The sequence below is a fragment of the Hemiscyllium ocellatum genome, chromosome 20 (genome assembly GCF_020745735.1).
Source record: "Hemiscyllium ocellatum isolate sHemOce1 chromosome 20, sHemOce1.pat.X.cur, whole genome shotgun sequence".
Taxonomy (NCBI): Eukaryota; Metazoa; Chordata; class Chondrichthyes; order Orectolobiformes; family Hemiscylliidae; genus Hemiscyllium; species Hemiscyllium ocellatum.
In genome coordinates, this window is record NC_083420.1 from 24,759,633 (window position 1) to 24,779,653 (window position 20,021).

Below are 20,021 nucleotides of genomic sequence, written 5' to 3' on the forward strand. Positions count from 1 at the left end.
AAGCAACTCTTTCTTTGTGGTAGGCGGGCAGCATCACCCTACCCTGAGTTAATAGGCAGTGGAAATTCAGCAACTTTCTATTCCTTTCAGAGGAGAAAATAGAATGTTTTTTTTGTGGTGCTACAAGGATCGGTCAGCTTTCGAATATTTTAACATTGGAATTCTTGGGTTTGTTGCACTTGATTCCCCCGGAGTTCTTTCCTTACTGATCAAGATCGAAGCTTTCTCTTAAGTATGCTAGGTAAAATAGCATCCGAATGCTGCCTTGAAATATGCAAGATGATATGTGGTATCTCTTTAAAGCAGAGTTGGAGTAAGTGGGCGGGTGGGGGTTGGATTTGCGTCTCTGTGTTCTCAGCTGCTCCAATGTCACAGAAGCTGTTGCTTTTCCTCTTGGCGTTGCCAGCCCGTCAGCTGATGAGCCGCTTCACCCCACACACGTAGTGGCGTATGCAGAAACATACCCCCCACCCACCTTTAACTGACCATTGCCCATTTCCTTCCCTCTCCGTTGATGCCGGTAGCATCTTTCTTCCCAATTTGCAGAAGCAAACCGGACTCTGGTTGCGCCCTGTCCGGGGGCTCGGCCAGGACCGGGGAATAGTCCTTTGTTTACATGCAATCCCGGTCCCGGCGGAAGGAGGCGGCGGTGCTGCGAAGGCACCAGCTGTTTCCCGCCATTTACAACCATCTGATAGAGCGATCAGCTGGAAACACACACAGAGAACCAGAACTCAGCCAGCCTTTTATTTAAGACGATTATTATTATTTGTGCACAATTATTTTCTCCAGGTGCAAGACATGGAATATTTCGTGGTGCCGACTCAAAAGGTACCTTCATTCCAGGATTTCAGGAAGAGTGAGAAAGAAGTGATAGGAGGTCTCTGTAGGTGTGTACTTTTCTCTCCCCATTTATAAATTTTTAATATATTCCTTATTTTTCTTATGCTACTAACATGCGAGGCTCCATCTGCTGTCTGCATGGAGGAGCTTGCACAGCCCCAGGAGGAGGAGGAGGTGGGGGATGCGGTGTTGTTGTTGTTGCTGCTGCTGCTGTTTGCTGAGTGACGGGGCTGCAGCGGCCAGGAAGGGTTCCACGTGGATTCGGGGTTTGGAACGCAGCGGCTCCAGGCAACATTCCAAAGTGGAATGGATACATTCGGAGGTTCCAAACACACCCACGTGGAAAGAGCTGCAGCCACGTTCCCCGAGCTGCTTAAAGGAGGGGCAGGCGAAAACCAATTTCCGATTACTCCTTCCCACTCCTCTCCCCTCAACGGTTGTCCAAATAAAACTCCTCACCCAGGGGCCCACGTGCGTCCAAAGTGGTCACTTTCCGGGTGGGCGGTCGAATTAAAAACACCTAGGATGAGAGTGTTGGAAAGATTTTCCCTTCCACTCGACCGTTCAGCTGCAAGATGAAGCATTGATCGACTCTTCCGTCCCCGGAGTTGGGGCCGAGCAGTAGTTTGGGCCTGCCTGTTCCTCTGCAGCCCAGCTAGAGGTAGCGGGCGTGGGGCAACCCGGGAGCTGTAGTCCATTTTGGCCGCTCCGAATTCTGGGAGTTGTAGTTTCCTTTTACCTGCCGAAAGATTCCATTCTCAATTATATTTAACCCAACCTATTTCCTCTGCTGATCAACGCTGCAAAGGATTGCAATTATACGACTTTTGATGTTTAAATTATTTTGAATATGCAAGGATCAAAAACAAAATACGGTGGATGCTGGAAATACTGGCAGCATCTGTGGAGAGCAAAGTAGTTAGTGTTTGGTCGATTACTTTTATCGGAATTCAGTCATTAACGTGAAACATTAATTCTTGTTTCAGTCGTCTCAAATTCTGCCAGACCTGCTTGAGTGTGGAATAGGTAACCATGTTGGGCTGAATGGTCAGTTTCTGTGATGTAATTCCTGTATATGTCTGATTTCCAACCTTTGTTTATTATTGAATATATTGTGTGGGATTGTCAATGGTGCTTTCTGGATTACTGATATCTTATCTGTGAACTGGTTATTTACACCTTGCTATTACAATCATTGGCACTTGTACAGAATTTAAAGCAGAGAAACAGGCTAATTGGCCTATCTGGTCAATGCCAAATTTTATATATACATGCACAGTCCTTCTCTCTCATTTATGCATTAAGTCTCTTTTTAAATCTATAAGGGTCACCAAATTCACAGTATAATACAACCTGTGTTACATCTACCCCTGGAGTGTTTGGTTTGTGACAGGGGAGAATGAGCTTTAGTCAGTAACTAACCTGTCTTAGGAGCGATTGATAGTACAGTGTAGAAGGAACATTACTTTGTACCTAAATCATTTAGTACCTACCCTAGGAATATTTAATGAGACTATTATTTGAATATATTTATTATAATGAGATACAGTGAAACATATTGTTTTGCGTGCTGTCAAAACAAATTATACCTTTACATAAGTACATAAAGGTAATGGAACAGAATGCGGGATATAATGTTACAGCTACAGAAAAGGTGTAGAGAAGGATCAACTCTAATATGTGAGAGATCCGTTTATAAGTTGTATAACAGAGAGGAAGAAGCTGTAGTTGAATCTATTGGTACGTGTTTTCAAACTTGTATCTTAAGACAGATAGTAGAGGGCAAATGAGAGTATAAGACTATAAGACATAGGAGTGGAAGTAAGGCCATTCAGCCCATCAAGTCCACTCTGCCATTTAGTCATGGATAATGGGCATTTCAACTCCACTTACCTGCACTCACCCCATAGCCCTGAATTGCTGGTGAGATCAAGAATTTATTAATCTCTGCCTTGAAGACATTTAATGTCTCAGCCTCCACTGCACTCCATGGCAATGAATTCCACAGGCCCACCACTCTCTGGCTGAAGAAATCTCCTCATTTCCATTCTAAATTGACTCCCTCTAATTCTAAGGCTGTGCCCACCAGTCCTAGTCTCCCTGCCTAACAGAAACAAATTCCCAGCGTCCATCCTTACTAAGCCATTCATTATCTTGTAAGTTTCTATTAGATCTCCCCTCAACCTTTTCAATTCTAATGAATACAATCCCAGGATCTTCATTGTATGTAAGATCTACTATTTCAGGGATCATCTGCATGATTCTCCGCTGGACATGCTTCAGTGCCAGTATGTCCTTCCTGAGGTGTGGGGCCCAAATTGGACACCGTATTCTAAATGGGGCCTAACTAGACCTTTATAAAGTCTCAGAAGCACATTGCTGCTTTTAAATTCCAACCCTCTTGAGATAAATGACAACATTACATTTGCTTTCTTAATCACGGATTCAAGCTACAAGTCCACCTTTAGAGAATCCTGGCCTAGCACTCCCAGATCCCTTTGTACTTTGGCATTATGAATTTTCTCATCATTTAGAAAATAGTCCATGCCTGTATTCTTTTTTCCAAAGTGCAAGAATCACATTTGCTCACTTTGAATTTCATCAGCCATTTCCTGGACTACTCTCTTAAACTGTCTAAATCTTTCTGCAGCCTCCCCTCCTCCTCAGCACTACTGCCTGTCGCCTAACTTCGTATCATTGGTGAACTTCGCCAGTGTTCCCATTTCCTTCATTCAGATCGTTAATATATAAAATGAATAGCTGCGGCCCCAACACTGAACCCTGTGGGACCCCACTTGTCACTAGCTGCCATTCTGAAAAAGAATCTTTTATCCCAACTCTCTGCCTTCTGTCAGACAACTAATCCTCAATCCATGCCAGTAGCTCACCTTGAACACCATTGGTCCTCATCTTACTCATCAGCCTCCCTTGAGACACCTTATCAACGGCCTTTTGGAAGTCTAGATAAATAATATTCACTTGGTGTCCCTGGTCTAACCTATTTGTTACTTCTTCAAAGAATTCTAACAGGTTTGTCAGGCATGACCTCCCCTTACTAAATCCATGCTGACTTGTTCTAATCCGACCCTGCACTTGCAAGAATTTAGAAATCTAGAAGTATTACAGGGGTGGAAGTGGTTTTTGATTGTTCACTGCTTTCTTGAGGCCATGGGAAATATAGATGGAGTCAATGGAATGAATGAATGGTCTTGTGATGAACTGGGCTGTGCTCACAACCCTCTGTAAGTTTTTGGGGTCTTGGGCAGGGCAGTTGCCATACCAAGCTGTGATGCATCCAGATAGGATGCTTTCTGTGGTGCATCTATAAAAATTGGTAAGAGTCATTGTGGACATAGTGAATTTCCTTAGCTTTCTGCGGGAGTAGAGGTGCTGGTGTGCTTTCTTGACTATAGCGTCAAAGTGGATGAGTCAGGACAGATTGTTGGTGATACCTAGGAACTTGAAGCTCTCAACCATCTCTACCTCAGAACTATTGATACAGACAGGGTCATGCCTTCCACTCTGTTTCTTGAAGTTGATGACCAGCTCCTTCATTTGCTGACATTGAGGGAGTTTGTTGTCTTTACTCCATGCCACTAAGCTGTCTGTCTCTTTTCAGTACTTAGTCTGGTGTCATTAACACATTTATAAATAGAATTAAAGCTGAATTTGGCCATACAGTCATGTGTTTATAAGAGATTGAGTACACAGCCTTGCAGGGCACCGGTGTTGAGATAATCGTGAAGGTTTTGTCACCTATCCTCACTGATTACAGTCTGCGGGTCACGAAATCGAGGACCCAGTTGCAGAGGGGGCAGCAGAGTCCTAGGTCTTGGAGTTTGGAGATGAGTTTGGTTGGAATTATGGTGTTGAAGTCCGAGCTGAAGTCAATGAATATGAGTCTGTCGTAGGTGTCCTTGTTATCCAGATACTGAGTGTAAGGCCAATGCGGTGGTGTCTGCTATGGGCCTGTTGTGACAGTAGGCAAATTGTAATGGAGGCTGGAGTTGATGAGTGACTTTACCAACCTGTCGAAACACTTCATAATGATGGATGCCATAGCCACCAGATTGTAACCACTAAAGACTGGAGCCTGATATTACTTTGGCGCTGGGCTGATAGTGGAAGCCTCACAATGGAGGAAGGCGAGGTTAAAGATGTCTACAAATGCTCCCGCCAGCTGATGTGCTGTAGCAAAGAGTGTCACTGGACTTTTTAAGTGTGACATTTGTAGAAATTACTTGTACGTAATTTTTTTTTCTATCATGTTTTCTTTCTGCATACGATAGTAGCATGGTTGTGGTATTTTGTAGCATCCTCTTGCAGTGTTTGGTACCCTTGTATTGTTTCCTGGAGTTCAGAATAATCACAGTACAGAAGGAAGCTGTTTTATTCAATATATCTGTGTCCGCTGTCTGAGAGTTACTCAGCCAGTCTCGCTCCCCTGCATTTTCTCCATAGGACATGCACTTGTTTATTTCATCAGATAATTATCTTATTCCTTTTTGAAACACACAATTTAATGTGTCTCAATCTCACACAGGAAATGCATTCCAGATTCGAATTAGTGGCTTCATTTTAAAAAAAAGTTTTTCCTTCTGCTGTTGTTTTTTCAATTACCTTAAAGTATCCTCTGGTTCTCAATCTTTCCACTGATCTTATCTGCTTTGTTCAGATCGTTCATGATTTTGAACACCTCTGTTAAATCTCCTCTCCGACTTCTCCTCCCAGGAAAAACAGCTCCGAGTCCTCCAATCTATCTTTGTAACTCAAGGGGATGTAGAATAGTAGTTTGTGTTAATGAGTGAGTGACTTTTGCTCAGCCCAAAGACAGTTTCTTGGCTCATTGAAGCTAATTTCTTGGCAGTTCCATCAATTTTGTTTTGCCATTACCTTCTGTTCTGTTACAGAGCTAGGATGCCTGTTCTAACTCACCTTAGCAAGAATAGGAATTAAAACTATGCTATTGTTGGTGTTTGAATCACAGCTAATGAAGCTAACTGGCCCCCAATAGTAATCTTTCTAGATTGGTCATTAAATATTTACAGCATTACTAGAAAACTGAAATTCAGTGTATCAGAGGAGCTGGGAAATTTAAATAAAATTACCAGATTTTAGTAAAAATCTGTCATACTTAAATGTCCTTCAGAACAAAGTGAATAGGATTGGGCTCATGTACTAGTATGCATTGCAAACTGGTTAACAGACACAACGCAGAGAGAAAGGATGAATGGATAATTTTCAGTGTAACAAACTGTTACTAGTGAGGTACCCCAAGGATTGGTGCAAGGGACAAAATTTTACAATCTACAGAAATAATTTGGGTGGTGTTCATAATCTAGACTTATTGTCCATCCCTAATTGTCTTTTGAGAAAGTGGTGGCAAACTCCTTCTTAAACTGCTGCAGTCTTTGGGTGTAGGGATACCCACAATGCTTCTTGTATGCAAGTTCCAGGAAGGAACAATGATGTATTTCTAAGTTAAGATGATGAGTGGCTTGGAGGGGAATTTGCAAATAAAGGTGTTCCTGTGCAACTGCTGTCTTTGCCCTTCTAAGCGGGAGATGTGTGTTTGGTGAATGGTATTGAAGGTGCCTTTGTGAATCTCTGCAGTGCATCTTTTAGATGGTACACAATGCTACTACTATGTGGTTTTGGAGGGAGTGAATGTTGAATGTGGTTGGTTGCTAATCAAGTAGACTGCTTTGTCCTGGATGGTGTCAAGCTTCTTGACTGTTTTAGAAGTTCATCTATGCACATAAGTGTATTCCATCATACTCTTGATTTGTAGATGGTAGATCAGCATTGACGCAACAGGAGATGCAGAATTCCTAGAGTCTGACCTGTGCTGGGGCTACAGTATTTATATCTAATCCTGTTCAGTTTCTGATCAATGACAACTCCTAGTATGACTGTAATGGGGGATTCAGTGATGCCAATGCCTTTGAATATCAATATTAGATTTTCTTGTTGGAGATGGCCATTGCTTGGCACTTGCATGGTGTGACTCTTATCAGCCCAAATCAGGGTATTGTTCAGGTCCTGCTATATAAGGACATGTATCTAATGAGTAAAGTATGGTGCTGAACATTGTGCAATCACCAGTGAACGTCCCCATTTCTAACCCTGTGATGAAAGAAGGACGGCACGGTGGCACAGTGGTTAGCACTGCTGCCTCACAGCGCCTGTAGACCCGGGTTCAATTCCCGACTCAGGCGACTGACTGTGTGGAGTTTGCACGTTCTCCCCGTGTCTGCGTGGGTTTCCTCCGGGTGCTCCGGTTTCCTCCCACAGTCACAAAGATGTGCGGGTTAGGTGAATTGGCCAAGCTAAATTGCCCGTAGTGTTAGGTAGGGGGTGAATGTAGGGGTATGGGTGGGTTGCGCTTCGGCGGGTCGGTGTGGACTTGTTGGGCCGAAGGGCCTGTTTCCACACTGTAAGTCTAATCTAAAGGACATTGATGAAGCAGTGGAAGATGGTTGGACCTAGGACACTATCCTGAAGAATTCTCACTGATGTTCTGAGGCTGAGATGATTGACCTCCAACAATTACAACCATCTTCCTTTGTCCAATTTGACCTCAATCAATGGAGTTTGTCCCGTAATTCCCATTGATTTCAGTTTTGCTAGAACTCCTTGATGCCATATTGACCAAGGGCAGTCACTGTCATCTCCTAGAGTACAGCTCACTTCTCAATGTTCAGACCAAGATTACAAAGAGGTCAGAAATCAATTATCTCTGGCAGAGGTCAAACTGAGTGTCAGTGAGTAGGTTATTCCTTTGCAAGTGCCACTAGAACTGCCCATGACTCCTTCCATCAAGCCCTTCTTTTTGATGATCAAGAGTAGACCAATAGGGTGGTAGTTAGCTATGTTTGATTCGTTCTGCTTTTCCTGAATAGGACATACAGAAAAATTTCCCATATTGCCAAAGTCATGGTTGTACTTGGACAGAACATGGTCAGTTCTGGAGCGCAATTCTTCAGTACTATTGCTAGAATGGTGTTATGAGTTATTGCCTTTGCAGATTCCAGTTTTGTTAAGTCATTTCTTGATATGAGTGAATCAAATTAATTGAAGATTGGGGGACAATTCTAATTTTTCAAATTTACAAATGACAAAACTGGATGGCAATGTAAGTTTTGAGGGGGAAGCAGGGTTGTTTCAAGGAGACAGAAGAAGCTAAGTGAATGAGCTAGACATAAAAGATGGAATATAATGCAAATAATTACAATGTTATCTACTTTGGTTTAAAAAAAGGCAGAATGTTTCTTAAATGGTGAGAAGTTAGAAAAATATTTGGTGCCAAAGGGATCTGGGTGTCCTTGTTCAGGAGTAGCTAAAAGTTCGCATGCAAACACAGCAAGCTGTTGGGAAGATAAATGTAATGAAGGCCAACGTAACAAGGGCATTTGAGTACAGGAGTAAAGCTGTCTTGCTGCTGTTGTGTAGAGCCCTAGTGTGACTTCGCTTGGAGTCTTGTGTACAATTTTGGATTCCTTATGTAAGGAAGGTTATCCTTGCAATAGAGAGAGACCAACAGAGGTTCACCAGATCAATCCTGGGAATAGAGGGATTATTTTATGAGAAGAGTTTGAATTATTCTGTAAAGTTTGGAAGAACGAGAGTTGATCTCATTGAAACTTGCCACATTTATATCGAAGATTTCTTCTGTATGGGGAATCTAGAACCAGGAGTCAAACTCTCACAATAAGGGGTAGGGCATTTATGACTGATGTTAGTAGGAATTATTTAGAGTAGTGAATTTTAAGTTTAAAAATCACACAACACTAGATTATAGTCCAACAGGTTTAATTGGAAGCACTAGCTTTCAGAGCCCTGCTCCTTCAATAGGTGGTTGTGGAGTACACAATTGTAAGACACAGAATTTATAGCAAAAGTTTACAGTGTGATGTAACTGAAATTACACATTGAAAAATACCTTGATTGTTTGTTGATCATCTGTTAGAATGACCATGATAGTTTCACTTCTCTCATATGTAAATCACAACTTTTTTTTTAAAAGTTACATTCTCAGGTTAACTGTAACAATTGGTGTCAGCCAGATAATATGTTGAAGGTGTTAGCCCCCTGTGTTCCCTGTATGTACCATAATGTTTAGACTGATTCTAATCTGAAAAGTGAGTTAACAGAGTCTTACATGGAATAATCTTCGAGCAGAAAGTGAGGTCTGCAGGTGCTGGAGATCAGAGCTGAAAATGTGTTGCTGGAAAAGCGCAGCAGGTCAGGCAGCATCCATGGAACAGGAAATTCGACGTTTCGGCATAAGCCTGATGAAGGGCTTATGCCCGAAACGTCGAATTTCCTGTTCCTTGGATGCTGCCTGACCTGCTGCACTTTTCCAGCAACACATTTTCAGCTTACATGGAATAATGCAGTTTTTGAGCAAAATTCAGTAACTCTGCAAGTACAAATTCATCCCACAAACATATATGTATATGTTGCATGTGGGCTTTTGTGTCTGTCTGTTTGGGGTGGGGTGTTGTATATGAGAGTGTAAAGTGTCTAAGTCTGTGACAGGGTGCATGTGTGAGTGTGCGTGTCTGTAGGAGTGTGTGTGTCTAGGGTGGCGGATTGTGAGTGTCTGTGAGAGAGTGTATGTAAAGTGATCTAAGTCTAGAAGGATGCATGTCTGTCTGTGGAAGTGAGTATGTCTGTGGGTATTTGTGGGTATTTGTGTGTATAGGAGTGTGTGTGTGTGTGTGTGTGTGTGTGTGTGTGTGTGTGTGTGTGTGTGTGTGTGTGTGTGTGTGTGTGTGTGTGTGTGTGTGTGTGTGTGTGTGTGTGTGTGTGTAGGTGTGTGTGTGTGTAGGTGTGTGTAGGTGTGTGTGTGTGTGTAGGTGTGTGTGTGTGTAGGTGTGTGTGTGTGTAGGTGTGTGTGTGTGTAGGTGTGTGTGTGTGTAGGTGTGTGTGTGTGTAGGTGTGTGTGTGTGTAGGTGTGTGTGTGTGTAGGTGTGTGTGTGTGTAGGTGTGTGTGTGTAGGTGTGTGTGTGTATAGTGCAGTGCTGGTCACCTGTATTGTGACATGAACCCAAGGTCCCAGTTGAAGCCCTTCCAATGGGTACCGAACTTAGCTATCAGCCGCAGCTCGGCCATTTTTTGCTGATGCCTGTCCCGAAGTCCGCCTTGGAGGATGGTCACCCGAAGGTCTGGGGTCGAATGTCCTGGATTGCTGAAGTGTTCCCCAACTGGGAGGGAACACTCCTGTCTATTGATTGTTGTGCGGTACCCATTCATCCGTTGCCATAGCCTTTGCTCGGTTTCCCCAATGTACCATGCCTCAGGACATCCTTGCCTGCAGCGTACAAGATAGACAACGTTGGCTGAGCCACATGAGTACCTGTCACTTACATGGTGGGAGGTGCCCCCACGTGTAATGGTAGTGTCCATGTTCACGCTGTGACACGTCTTGCAGCGCCTATCATGACAGGGTTGTATGGAGTTGTCCTGAAAGCTGGGCAGCTTGCTACGAATATTGATCTGTTTGAGGTTTGGTGGTTGTTTTAAAGGCGAGCAGTGGAGGTGTGGGGAAGGTCTTGGCGAGGTGCTCATCCTCATTGATAATGTGTTGTTATCACATCCCCTCTTTACCAGTATCATTCACCTCTGCTCTCTGTTACCTTTCATTCAGCCAGGTTTGTATCTATGCATGGCAGAGGCTAAGGAACAGCTTGGAGTAGAGATGTTTAATTGTTGTTGAGTCAGGAAATTGTGTGGTTGAAGAGCACATGTCTATTTATGGCTGAAATTTTGAGTATTGCAGAATTAAATTGTATTTTTGGTAATATTCCTTTTTCATTTTAAAAGGAAGGATAAATGTAAGATAATGGAGATATTGTATCTGCTTGTATTTCCTGTTGACAGTTGGCATTATAAATTCATATTTACATTTCTAGGGCAAAAGTGTACAATGAGTCTTACTGTAATTTGTAACACTCCTGTGTGCCACACCACCTCTGACAGGAAGTAATAATTCCAGCCTAATTGCTTAATAGTCATAGAGTCATAGAGATGTACAGCATGGAAACAGACTCTTCGGTCCAATCCGTCCATGCTGACCAGATACCCCAACCCAACCTAGTCCCAATAGAGACGGTTTCATTATCGATTTAGACATTTGGGGAATAAAATCTCAAAATCAGGGCCAATAGGTATCTTTTGTTTTCTGACTCTTAGCTTCCAGAATTTCCTGCTTCCTGTAAGGACTCCGTTCCATTCTCATAGTTTGACTGTCTCCATTGCATCTGTTCTGATGCGGCTGCTTTCCACAGTGGCATTCCTGTCATATCTTCCTTCTCCTTCAGTTGAGGATTGAAATAGCCTTCAATGATGTTTAACCCATTCTCTGTACTTCTACCCCCACCTGCTGCTGCTGCCACCCCCACCACTACCACCATGTAAGGGTTGCCATTGTCCTCACTATCCATGGTCGTCCTCCATCAATTTTGCCACCTCCAGCAAGGCATCACTAGCAAACCAATCTTCTCTTTCCCTCCCTATTACCTCCTCAACAACCTGGTCATCTCCTCCAATCAGCCCAAACACGTCAGTCCCTTCCCACGCAATTTCACACTTGCTCTTTTACCTCCTCCGCCCTCAAGGCCGCAAACGTTCCTTAAATGTGAAGCAGCATTTTACTTGTATTTCTTTCGATCTGTTATAAAACAAAGGACTGCAAATGCTGGAGATCTTAAACAAAAATCCGAAATTATTTGAGAAACTCAGCAGGTCTGGCAGCATCAGTGGAGAGAAAGGGTCTTGTGACCCTTTTTGGCAATTTCAGTTTTTGTTAACCATCACCCAAGTGAGCAACTGTGAAAGGAATTAATAGAAAATGAGTGGGAGAATAATGTTATTAATGTCTTGGTAACTTTTCCAGTCTGGCTAATATCCCACTGACCCAGGAATCCCAGAGAGACCAGGAAAGGAGGATACGGAGAGAGATTGCCAACAGCAACGAGCGCCGCAGAATGCAAAGCATCAACGCTGGGTTCCAGTCCCTGAAAACACTGATACCCCACACGGATGGCGAGAAACTCAGCAAGGTCAGGCACAGACTGGTCCTTACCTTACATCCACTTGTGCTGTTTGTGGGAGGGGTCAGATCAGATCAGATCAACACTGAATCAGACACTGGTTAACATCACTTGGAATTGCAGAGGGTGAGGGTAGGGGCTTGATTTAAATATTTTCTCTTTTTTATCGGTCAACGTGTAAAACAATATGGGTTTCAACAGTGAAAAAGCCAATTCGTCCAACTGAATGATGGAGGAAAGGCTTTCAATGCTACGAATGATGGGGTCCTGTTGTCAACTATTTAAAATGTATCATTGGAAAAAATCCCAACAATCTGCTTCATTCACAAGTCAGTTTACTCCCAGTGATTGAAGATGTTTTGGTTTGGTGATGAGCTGCTTGGAGGGACTGAGTTCATGCCCATGTGATTTCTCTTCCCCACAGGCAGCCATTTTGCAGCAAACAGCAGAATATATCTTTTCGCTAGAGCAAGAGAAAACCCGGTTACTTCAACAGAACTCTCAGCTGAAGCGTTTCATTCAGGTGGGCGCTCTGCTTTGAATTTATGGGGAGGGGATGACATGGTACTGACTATTGGTCATATTTTCCTTGGACACCAGGAATGCTGCTGGACACAGCCCCTGCTGAATCAATGTGTTTGTGTGTCTCATTTGATTTGGAGGTGGTGCAGTTTGATTGGGTTTTTGTGGTTAATGTTGGTGGTGAACTGCATACCAAACCTACTAAAGGAACCTGTTCATGGAGAGCACATGTCGCCCTGGAGACAACTAGCAAAGGAGCACTAACCTTGACAATAGGACGAAGGGCAACTCATTGAAATTTGCAGGACACAAATCTCTTCTGACAACAGAGAACTGTTAACTGGCTACTGCATCAATGACCCCAGAGAGTCATTGAAAAATGTGACATTAGCAAATGCAAAGAGGACAGTTGACCATAGCTACAATGAATACTGGGGAATGTATATCTTTGTTTGAGTGGTCAATGTTCGTTGAAGTCAGTGCTTTACAAACATATAGAAGGAGGCCATTCAACTCAAATGTGTCAACCACCTGAGGAAGAAGCAGTGTTTTGAAACCTGTTGAACCATAACCTGTTGTTGTTGTCATTTTTGACTTTGTCCACCCCAGTCCAATGCTAACACCTCCAAGTCCATATTCCTTGGTTGTCTTAGACTTGAAGCATTTCTTGATCTTGGACTTGACTGAAGGTTTTTTTTATTCATTGTATGAAGGAATCAATGGCTAGGCCAGCACTTATTTTTGAGAGGGCATTTAAGGGTCAACCATACTGCTATGGGTCTGGAGTTGTGTGTAGACCAGATCAGATAAGGGTGGCAGATTTCCTTCCCTGAAGGGCATTAGTGAACATGATGGGTTTTCTTTTTTTAATTAGTCACCAATGGTTTTCATTAGGTCAGCTTTTTATTGAAATCTATTTCACCATTCATCATGGTGGCATACTATCCCATGTCTCGGGAACATCAGCCTGGGTTTCTGAATTACTAATCCAGTGACATTACCTCCCTGGTGATGAGCCCCCCCTCTTCCTCCTCCTCCTCCTCCTCCTCCTCCTCCTCCTCCCCCCCCCCCACTTACTTGTGAAATATACATGTGATTAATGATTACAAGGTGTTTTTAACAGTAATTATGTGTAAGTACTGTGTCTGAAGGGACAATAATCAATTTAAATACAACAGTCTTTCACTAACAACAATAAGGTACATGACAAGATCTCTGGAAGGTAAATATTGCCTAAGACAAATGGGAGAACCTATGTAACATCTCATCTGTCAATGGTGGAGCATTCTCACTGCCCTGGAGTGTCAGCCAGGATTTATGCTTAAGTCTTGAGCCTGTGAAAGCACAAACATTTTGACTTTGAGGCTGATTTGGTTCACTGGGAACACCCTTTCCTCTGAGTCTGTGTTTAATTTGTGATCACCCCTGAATTAGCTGCCTCCGAGTTTAACAGAACTTTGCCTTCCAGGAGTATAGTGGTTCCTCCCCTAAGCGGAGACGAGCAGAGGATAAGGATGAAGGGATTGGCTCCCCAGATGTTTGGGAGGATGAGAAGCTGGAGGACCTGAAAAGGGAAATGATTGAACTCCGGCAGCAGTTGGACAAGGAGCGTTCAGTCAGGATGATGTTGGAGGAACAGGTTGGTGGTACTTGCTTTGAAGCTTATGCACAGATGAAAGCAGCACCAAATGCATTCCAAGGCGCACAGGCCAGGAAGTCCCAGATTTGGTCTTTGTGCTGAGTCTACTGATCACAGCTGCTTTAGCGCCCTGCCTCCGAGAAGGCAACATAATCCCCTTGTTTGATTTCTTGGATGTTGGCCAGGGACACTGAGTTAGTTGCAGTACCTCATATTATCCTTTTATTCCATTCATGTATGAAGTTGGGCATTGATGGCAAGACCAGTATTTATTCTTCTTAAGAAGTAATGATGGTAAACTGAGTGACTTACTGGATCATTTTAAAGGGTGGCTAAGAATCAACACCATTGATGTGGATCTGGAGAGGCTTGTAGGCCAAATAAGGATGGTAGAGTTCCTCCACTAAAGAGCGTGAGTGAACTAGATGGGAATTTACAGCAATTGGCCATTCATGACCACCATCTCAGATGTGATCCCTTCTTATTATTTAACTTAACATTTCAGAACAGATTGATGAGAAAGTTAATATACATCTCTGGATCAGGTGGAATTTGCCTCCTGCCCCAGAGGTAGGTACACTACCACTGCACCACAAGACCCCCCACAAGCTTTATATTTGAGATTTAATTAACTGAATACATATTCCCCAGTTCTGGTGAAATTTTAATTTGAGTCACCTGCTCAGTAGTCCAGGCCTCTGGATCACTCATACTCTGACCTTAATCACTATACTATCTTACTCCTCAATGGCAAACAGACACTGATTGGACATGCTGTAGTCTCTTCAACAAACCATAGGGGCATAGCTGTGGAATGGTGTAAGGGAGTAGTGAGGGCAATGGTGCAGTAGACACCTCCTGTAAGACTTGCAGCACTCTGTGTGAAACAGGAGCCCTTCAGTGCATTGGAGACTAAGCTCCTCGCAGAGCCTATTCTAATTTGAACTCTGTAAAGCTCTTCACTTTCCCTGCAAAATTGATGAGGTGCATTTATTGGCAGGTTCGTTCATTGGATGCCCACATGTACCCTGAGAAATTAAAGGCCATTGCACAACAAGTACAGCTGCAGCAACGGCATCAGGAACAAACTAAGATCCTTCAACAGGAGGAGCAACAGGAACCCGAATCCCAACTTATGACGCAGGTCAGCGCTTGCCTCATTAGTGCTAAAGCTATGCATTCTCAGTAACATTGATTCATGATTACACAGGGGTCATGCCTCTTCTAAAATCAGAACTAGAATCTTTATTAATATTCATGTGTGAGTCTTTAGCCAATGACAACTATGGGCCTCTGTAAAAGGTTAGCAAGCTGATGTGATGCATTTAATGATTGTTCTTTGTTTTGCAACTCTCAGCTCCTGCCAGCGCATGTTTTCCCAGCATCAACCCACCATCCAACTGTCATTGTGCAGACTCCACCCCCACCAGCTTCGCATCAAGTTACCGTGGTGACAATGGGACCATCCTCAGTCATCAATAGCCCTTCCACTACATCGAGACAGAACCTAGACACCATTGTGCAGGTATGGCCACGTAGATGCAATACTGATAGAGATCATCACAGACAAAGTCCTACCCCCAAAAGACAGACATGCCCAGCCCGCTCCACTCCACCCCACCCCACCCCACTCAGAAAGGAATTTGTCAGTCTGTGACAATGAGCAATCTCCCCTCTCTTCATCACCAGAATTCTTTTGAATTACTTAATATAACATCCCGAACAGGATTGGCTGCTATTAAGTCGTTGTGCTATCAGACAATGTCATAACCACTGATTTGGTGTTTGCAGTTATACAGCTCCAGGAGAAACATCCAGATACAGTATGAAGCCTCTACACCACATTTAGTTAAATTGACCAAGGCTTTTGACAGTCAGCTGAAAGAACTTTTTGAATTCATCATTTAGATGATCTAGTTCAGCTGTTTCAATCAGAATGGAATATCTCTGAATAATCAGTGCAATTGGATTATTTTACCAACTTTGCCTTTAATTTACACCCTTGCTATCACAAGTCCACGTCTGACATTCCTTCCTTTACTCAGCCTATACTGGAAACAGCCCCCTGACTTCCTAGCTCAGATTAACTGCATTTGCTTAATTTATTTCCTGCAAGGACTCCTTCATTGTACCAGTTTTCCATTTCTGATATCTCTGTTCTTACAATGCTTCCAATATATCTGCCTATTTCCTTTATGGCGGATTCCCCACCTCTCCCACTTCTATAATTGGCTATGCCTGTTCCTGGATTTGTTCTCATCTGTTCCCCTCCCTCCTCGAGCGATAATGGGGTTCTCCTTGTCCACATCTTAATGCAAAAGCATCTACATACAATGGATTGTCCTCTGCCTTTCCAGCACCTCCAGTTTCGGCATCATTACCAAATACACCCTTGTCTTCCCTTTCGGCATTTTGAAGCATTCACTTCTCAGTCATTTCCTTTCCTTCCCCTCCCATGCGAGTCCATTTGATGCAGCACAAGCCGTGCAAAGCATCAAACACTCCCCTCACCACCCTGACTTGGAAATATATCACTTCTTCAGTATTGCTGGGTCAAAATCTTCAAACCCTCTCCCTAACGAGATTGTGGGTGTACCTTCACCAAATGGACTGCAGTGGTTCAAGAAGGCAGCTCAATATTTTCTCAAGGATATCTTAGGATGGACACTAATTATTTTTTTTGAAATTCCCTACAGGGTGGAAACAGGCCCTTTGGCCCAACAACTCCATACTGACCCTCTAAAGAGTAACCCACCCAGACCCATTTCCCTCTGACAAATGCATCTAATAATAAGGGTAATTTATCATGGCCAATTCATCTAATCCGCACATCTTTGAATTGTGGGAGAAAACCAGAGCAGCTGGAGAGACCCACGCAGACACGGAGAATGTGCAAACTCCACACAGACAGTCGCCGGAGGCTGGAATTGAACCGGGTCCCTGGCGCTGTGAGGCTCCAGTGTTAACCACTGACCCACCGTGCTACCCGTTGGACCAGCCCATTAATTAATTCTTTTTAAAAAAATAATAATATCAAGGAAAACTGCAATTGATTTGAAGAAGTAAGAGGATAGGAACAGTCTCATTTCCTTTCTCTTGTGACTCCAAACTGATTCCTAAATAACATGTTACCCATCTGCAATGTTTGTCTCACCCAGTGGTTCTTCTCCATTGTCCTTGGTCTTACTCCCAAAATCTTTACCTGTGTACAAATCAGCTGCATCCTTTCTGAGATCTCTGCACTGGACACCTTGTGTTCATGGTCCATCTTTGTAAAATATGGTAATTGCCACACCGGCAATTATCCCTCAAACTCTCTTCAAGGATTACAGTCAATGTTTTACCATTTACTTTTACTTCTTTCAGTTTGGTGTCCTGTATTTGTCACATTCAATGCAGTCAGCAAAACATGAATGAGTAACTGCTTTGCAGAACACTTGTGCTCAGTTATAAATGTGACCTCAAGTTTCTGGTGGTCTGCCAGTGATTCCTACCTTGCTCCCATACCGGCCTCCTTATCCTCAGCCTCATTGTATTCGGTCTCGTGGTGTTCCAATGAATCTTGAGTCAAGCTTGAGGAATGGCACTTGTGATAGGTCTGCATTTTGGTTCCCTTTACTTCTCTGGTTTTCATTTTTCATTTTTTTTTCCTTTTAATCACAGCTGTTCATCACTCTACCATTCACAAACTCTACAAGGCACATATTTTTCTCCCCTGCTTCTCCCTATTGTCTTGCATCAAGAACTTTGTCATTTAATCTTTCTTCCACCCAATCAGACGTTTCCTTTTTTCCCCTAAACCTCACCCCTTTCCCACACAGTCCCTCTCACTAGCTTAAAAGCTGTTACATTTTTATATTTTTCCAGTTTTGAAAGGTCATCAAATTAAACTGTTAGCTGTTTTATTTTTCCACCTTTACTGCTGAGTATTTCCATCATTTTGTTGTCTTTATTTCAAGTGGGAGTCCTGTCAAATTGTTGCCTAGAGTCACTGACACCAACTGCAGCCACTCAGGCAGGTCTATTTGACTTATGAAGCCGCAGTTTGAACCTCTGGTCACTAAGGCTGTCAGTAATCTAATCAATAACCGAAACTTTGGAGCTTTTATAAGAATTCCTTTCTGTACCCTGTAACCACCTTTTTGTATCTCTCCCTTACCTCAATGAGTTGTCGACCACTGAGTTTCTTTTATTTAAATCACAGGCAATCCAGCACATTGAAGGAACGCAAGAGAAACAGGAAGAGGAGCAGCGGCGAGTAGTCATTGTCCAGCCTACCCGTGTTTGGTCCGGTGCTGAATCGGAGAGAGAAGCGACAGAAGCACTTGTGCCGCGTGATGAGAAGGGCCCCATGGAGAGGGTTCTCCCGTGACACTACAGCTATACCAGGCCGGGATTAATTCAAACATCGTTCCCAATGTTTTTCTCGCAAAAGGAAAAAAAATTTTGGTCTCTTTTTGACCTTCCCAATACTGTAAACAGTCTCAGTCTGGAATGAGAGTTTATCAAAAATCTGGACCATACCAGAAGGGATGTAAAATCCTTTCTTGTGCTCATGACTACCTTGGAATTCATAGCTGAAGTGTTGCTGAGGGACATTTTAGCATCCTTTTATTTTTTTACGTTTTGGGGAGGGGTGGGCGTTTCAAGCACTTACCAATTTGTTCAGTCCAGTGGGGGTAACTTCCTCCCAGTGAGAACTGTGGGCCCCACTTCTACAATCACTGCCCCCACCCCCACTTGTACTGGTGTAGATGATTTTTAAGCAATGTCCTTTCATGTAGTTAGTTTGTTAGTTCCTTCCATTTTTCCCTGTATCCATAATCGAGTTTTACGTTGATACAAGGTTTGTGTTCATTGGAAAAACTTCTATTTTGTTAAGAAAGCGTGGGAAAAAAGGCACTTGCCTTGCAGAGAGAAATAAAGTTTGTACTTTGTTTTTTTTAACTATTTTTTTGTGTGCATGCGTTTTTCTATGGGTAGGTGTTAAACATATGTGCAGAAATACATCAAATGAATACAGATTGGAAGACCACTGTCAAATTTGGAATAAATAGGGAGGGTTTGACATTTTGCAATGGGTGTGAAGTAGGAAAGTCATGAATTGGTTTTACATGTCTTCCAGTTTTTAGTTCTGTTAGCACTAGGATTCCTGTTCCTAAATTATTGCTCCATGACACCTGCCATATGTTGTACCTGTGAGAACAGGACTACAGTGTGGGTCTAATACCAGCAATGATCTAAAGGCCTACCAATGCTCTCATTGGCTGTCTGAATACAAGGCCAACTATCTCCTTAAATCAACAACACCACAGTTATGTAGTATGTTGAACATGGTAGTATATCACATGATGCTCACTATGAATGTCGACAAATAAAGTTTGACACTGAGCTACATGAGATATTAGGAAAAGTGATCAAGAGTGGGATTTTTTTGTTTTTAAAGTCAAGTTAAAGGTGGAGCTGAAAAATGTCTTGCTGGAAAAGCGCAGCAGGTCAGGCAGCATCAAAAAAGCAGGAGAATTGACATTTCGGGCATAAGCCTTCTTCAGAAATGAGGAGGATGTGCCAAGTAGGCTAAGATAAAAGGTAGGGAGGAGGAACTTGGGGGAGAGGAGTTGGGAATGCAATAGATGGAAGGAGGTGAAGGTGAGGGTGATAGGCTGGAGAGGGGGTGGGGGCGGAGAGGTCGGGAAGAAGATTGCAGGTCAAGAAGGTGGTGCTGAGTCCGAGGGTTGTGACTGATAAAAGGTGGGGGGAGGGGAAATGAAGAAGGTGGAGAAATCTGCATTCATCCCTTGTGATTGGAGGGTTCCTATGCGGAAGATGAGGCGCTCTTCCTCCAGGCGTCGTGTTGCCATGGTCTGGCAATGGAGGAGGCCAAGGACCTGCAAGTCCTTGGTGGAGTGGGAGGGGGGGGTTAGTGTTCAGCCACGGGGCGGTTAGGTTGGTTGGTGTGG

At 43.2% G+C, this 20,021-nt stretch overlaps 1 protein-coding gene across 1 annotated transcript; it reads left to right on the plus strand.

Annotated features, from left to right (window-relative positions):
- Positions 1-399: 399 nt before the first annotated feature.
- On the plus strand, positions 400-19,013 carry tfap4 (transcription factor AP-4 (activating enhancer binding protein 4)). Its single transcript, XM_060840219.1, has 7 exons — positions 400-890; positions 11,744-11,909; positions 12,325-12,423; positions 13,891-14,061; positions 15,062-15,205; positions 15,419-15,586; positions 18,266-19,013. The coding sequence occupies exons 1-7, from the start codon at positions 451-453 to the stop codon at positions 18,431-18,433; spliced, it is 1,356 nt and encodes a 451-aa protein (XP_060696202.1). The 5' UTR covers positions 400-450; the 3' UTR covers positions 18,434-19,013.
- The last annotated feature ends 1,008 nt before the right edge of the window (positions 19,014-20,021 follow it).

Coding starts and splice junctions, on each gene's coding strand:
- tfap4 (XM_060840219.1), top strand. CDS start 451: ATGCAGAAACATACCCCCCACCCACCTTTAACTGACCATTGCCCATTT. Junction 11,910..12,324: donor ATGGCGAGAAACTCAGCAAG/GTCAGGCACAGA, acceptor TCTTCCCCACAG/GCAGCCATTTTGCAGCAAAC. Junction 12,424..13,890: donor AGCTGAAGCGTTTCATTCAG/GTGGGCGCTCTG, acceptor TTTGCCTTCCAG/GAGTATAGTGGTTCCTCCCC.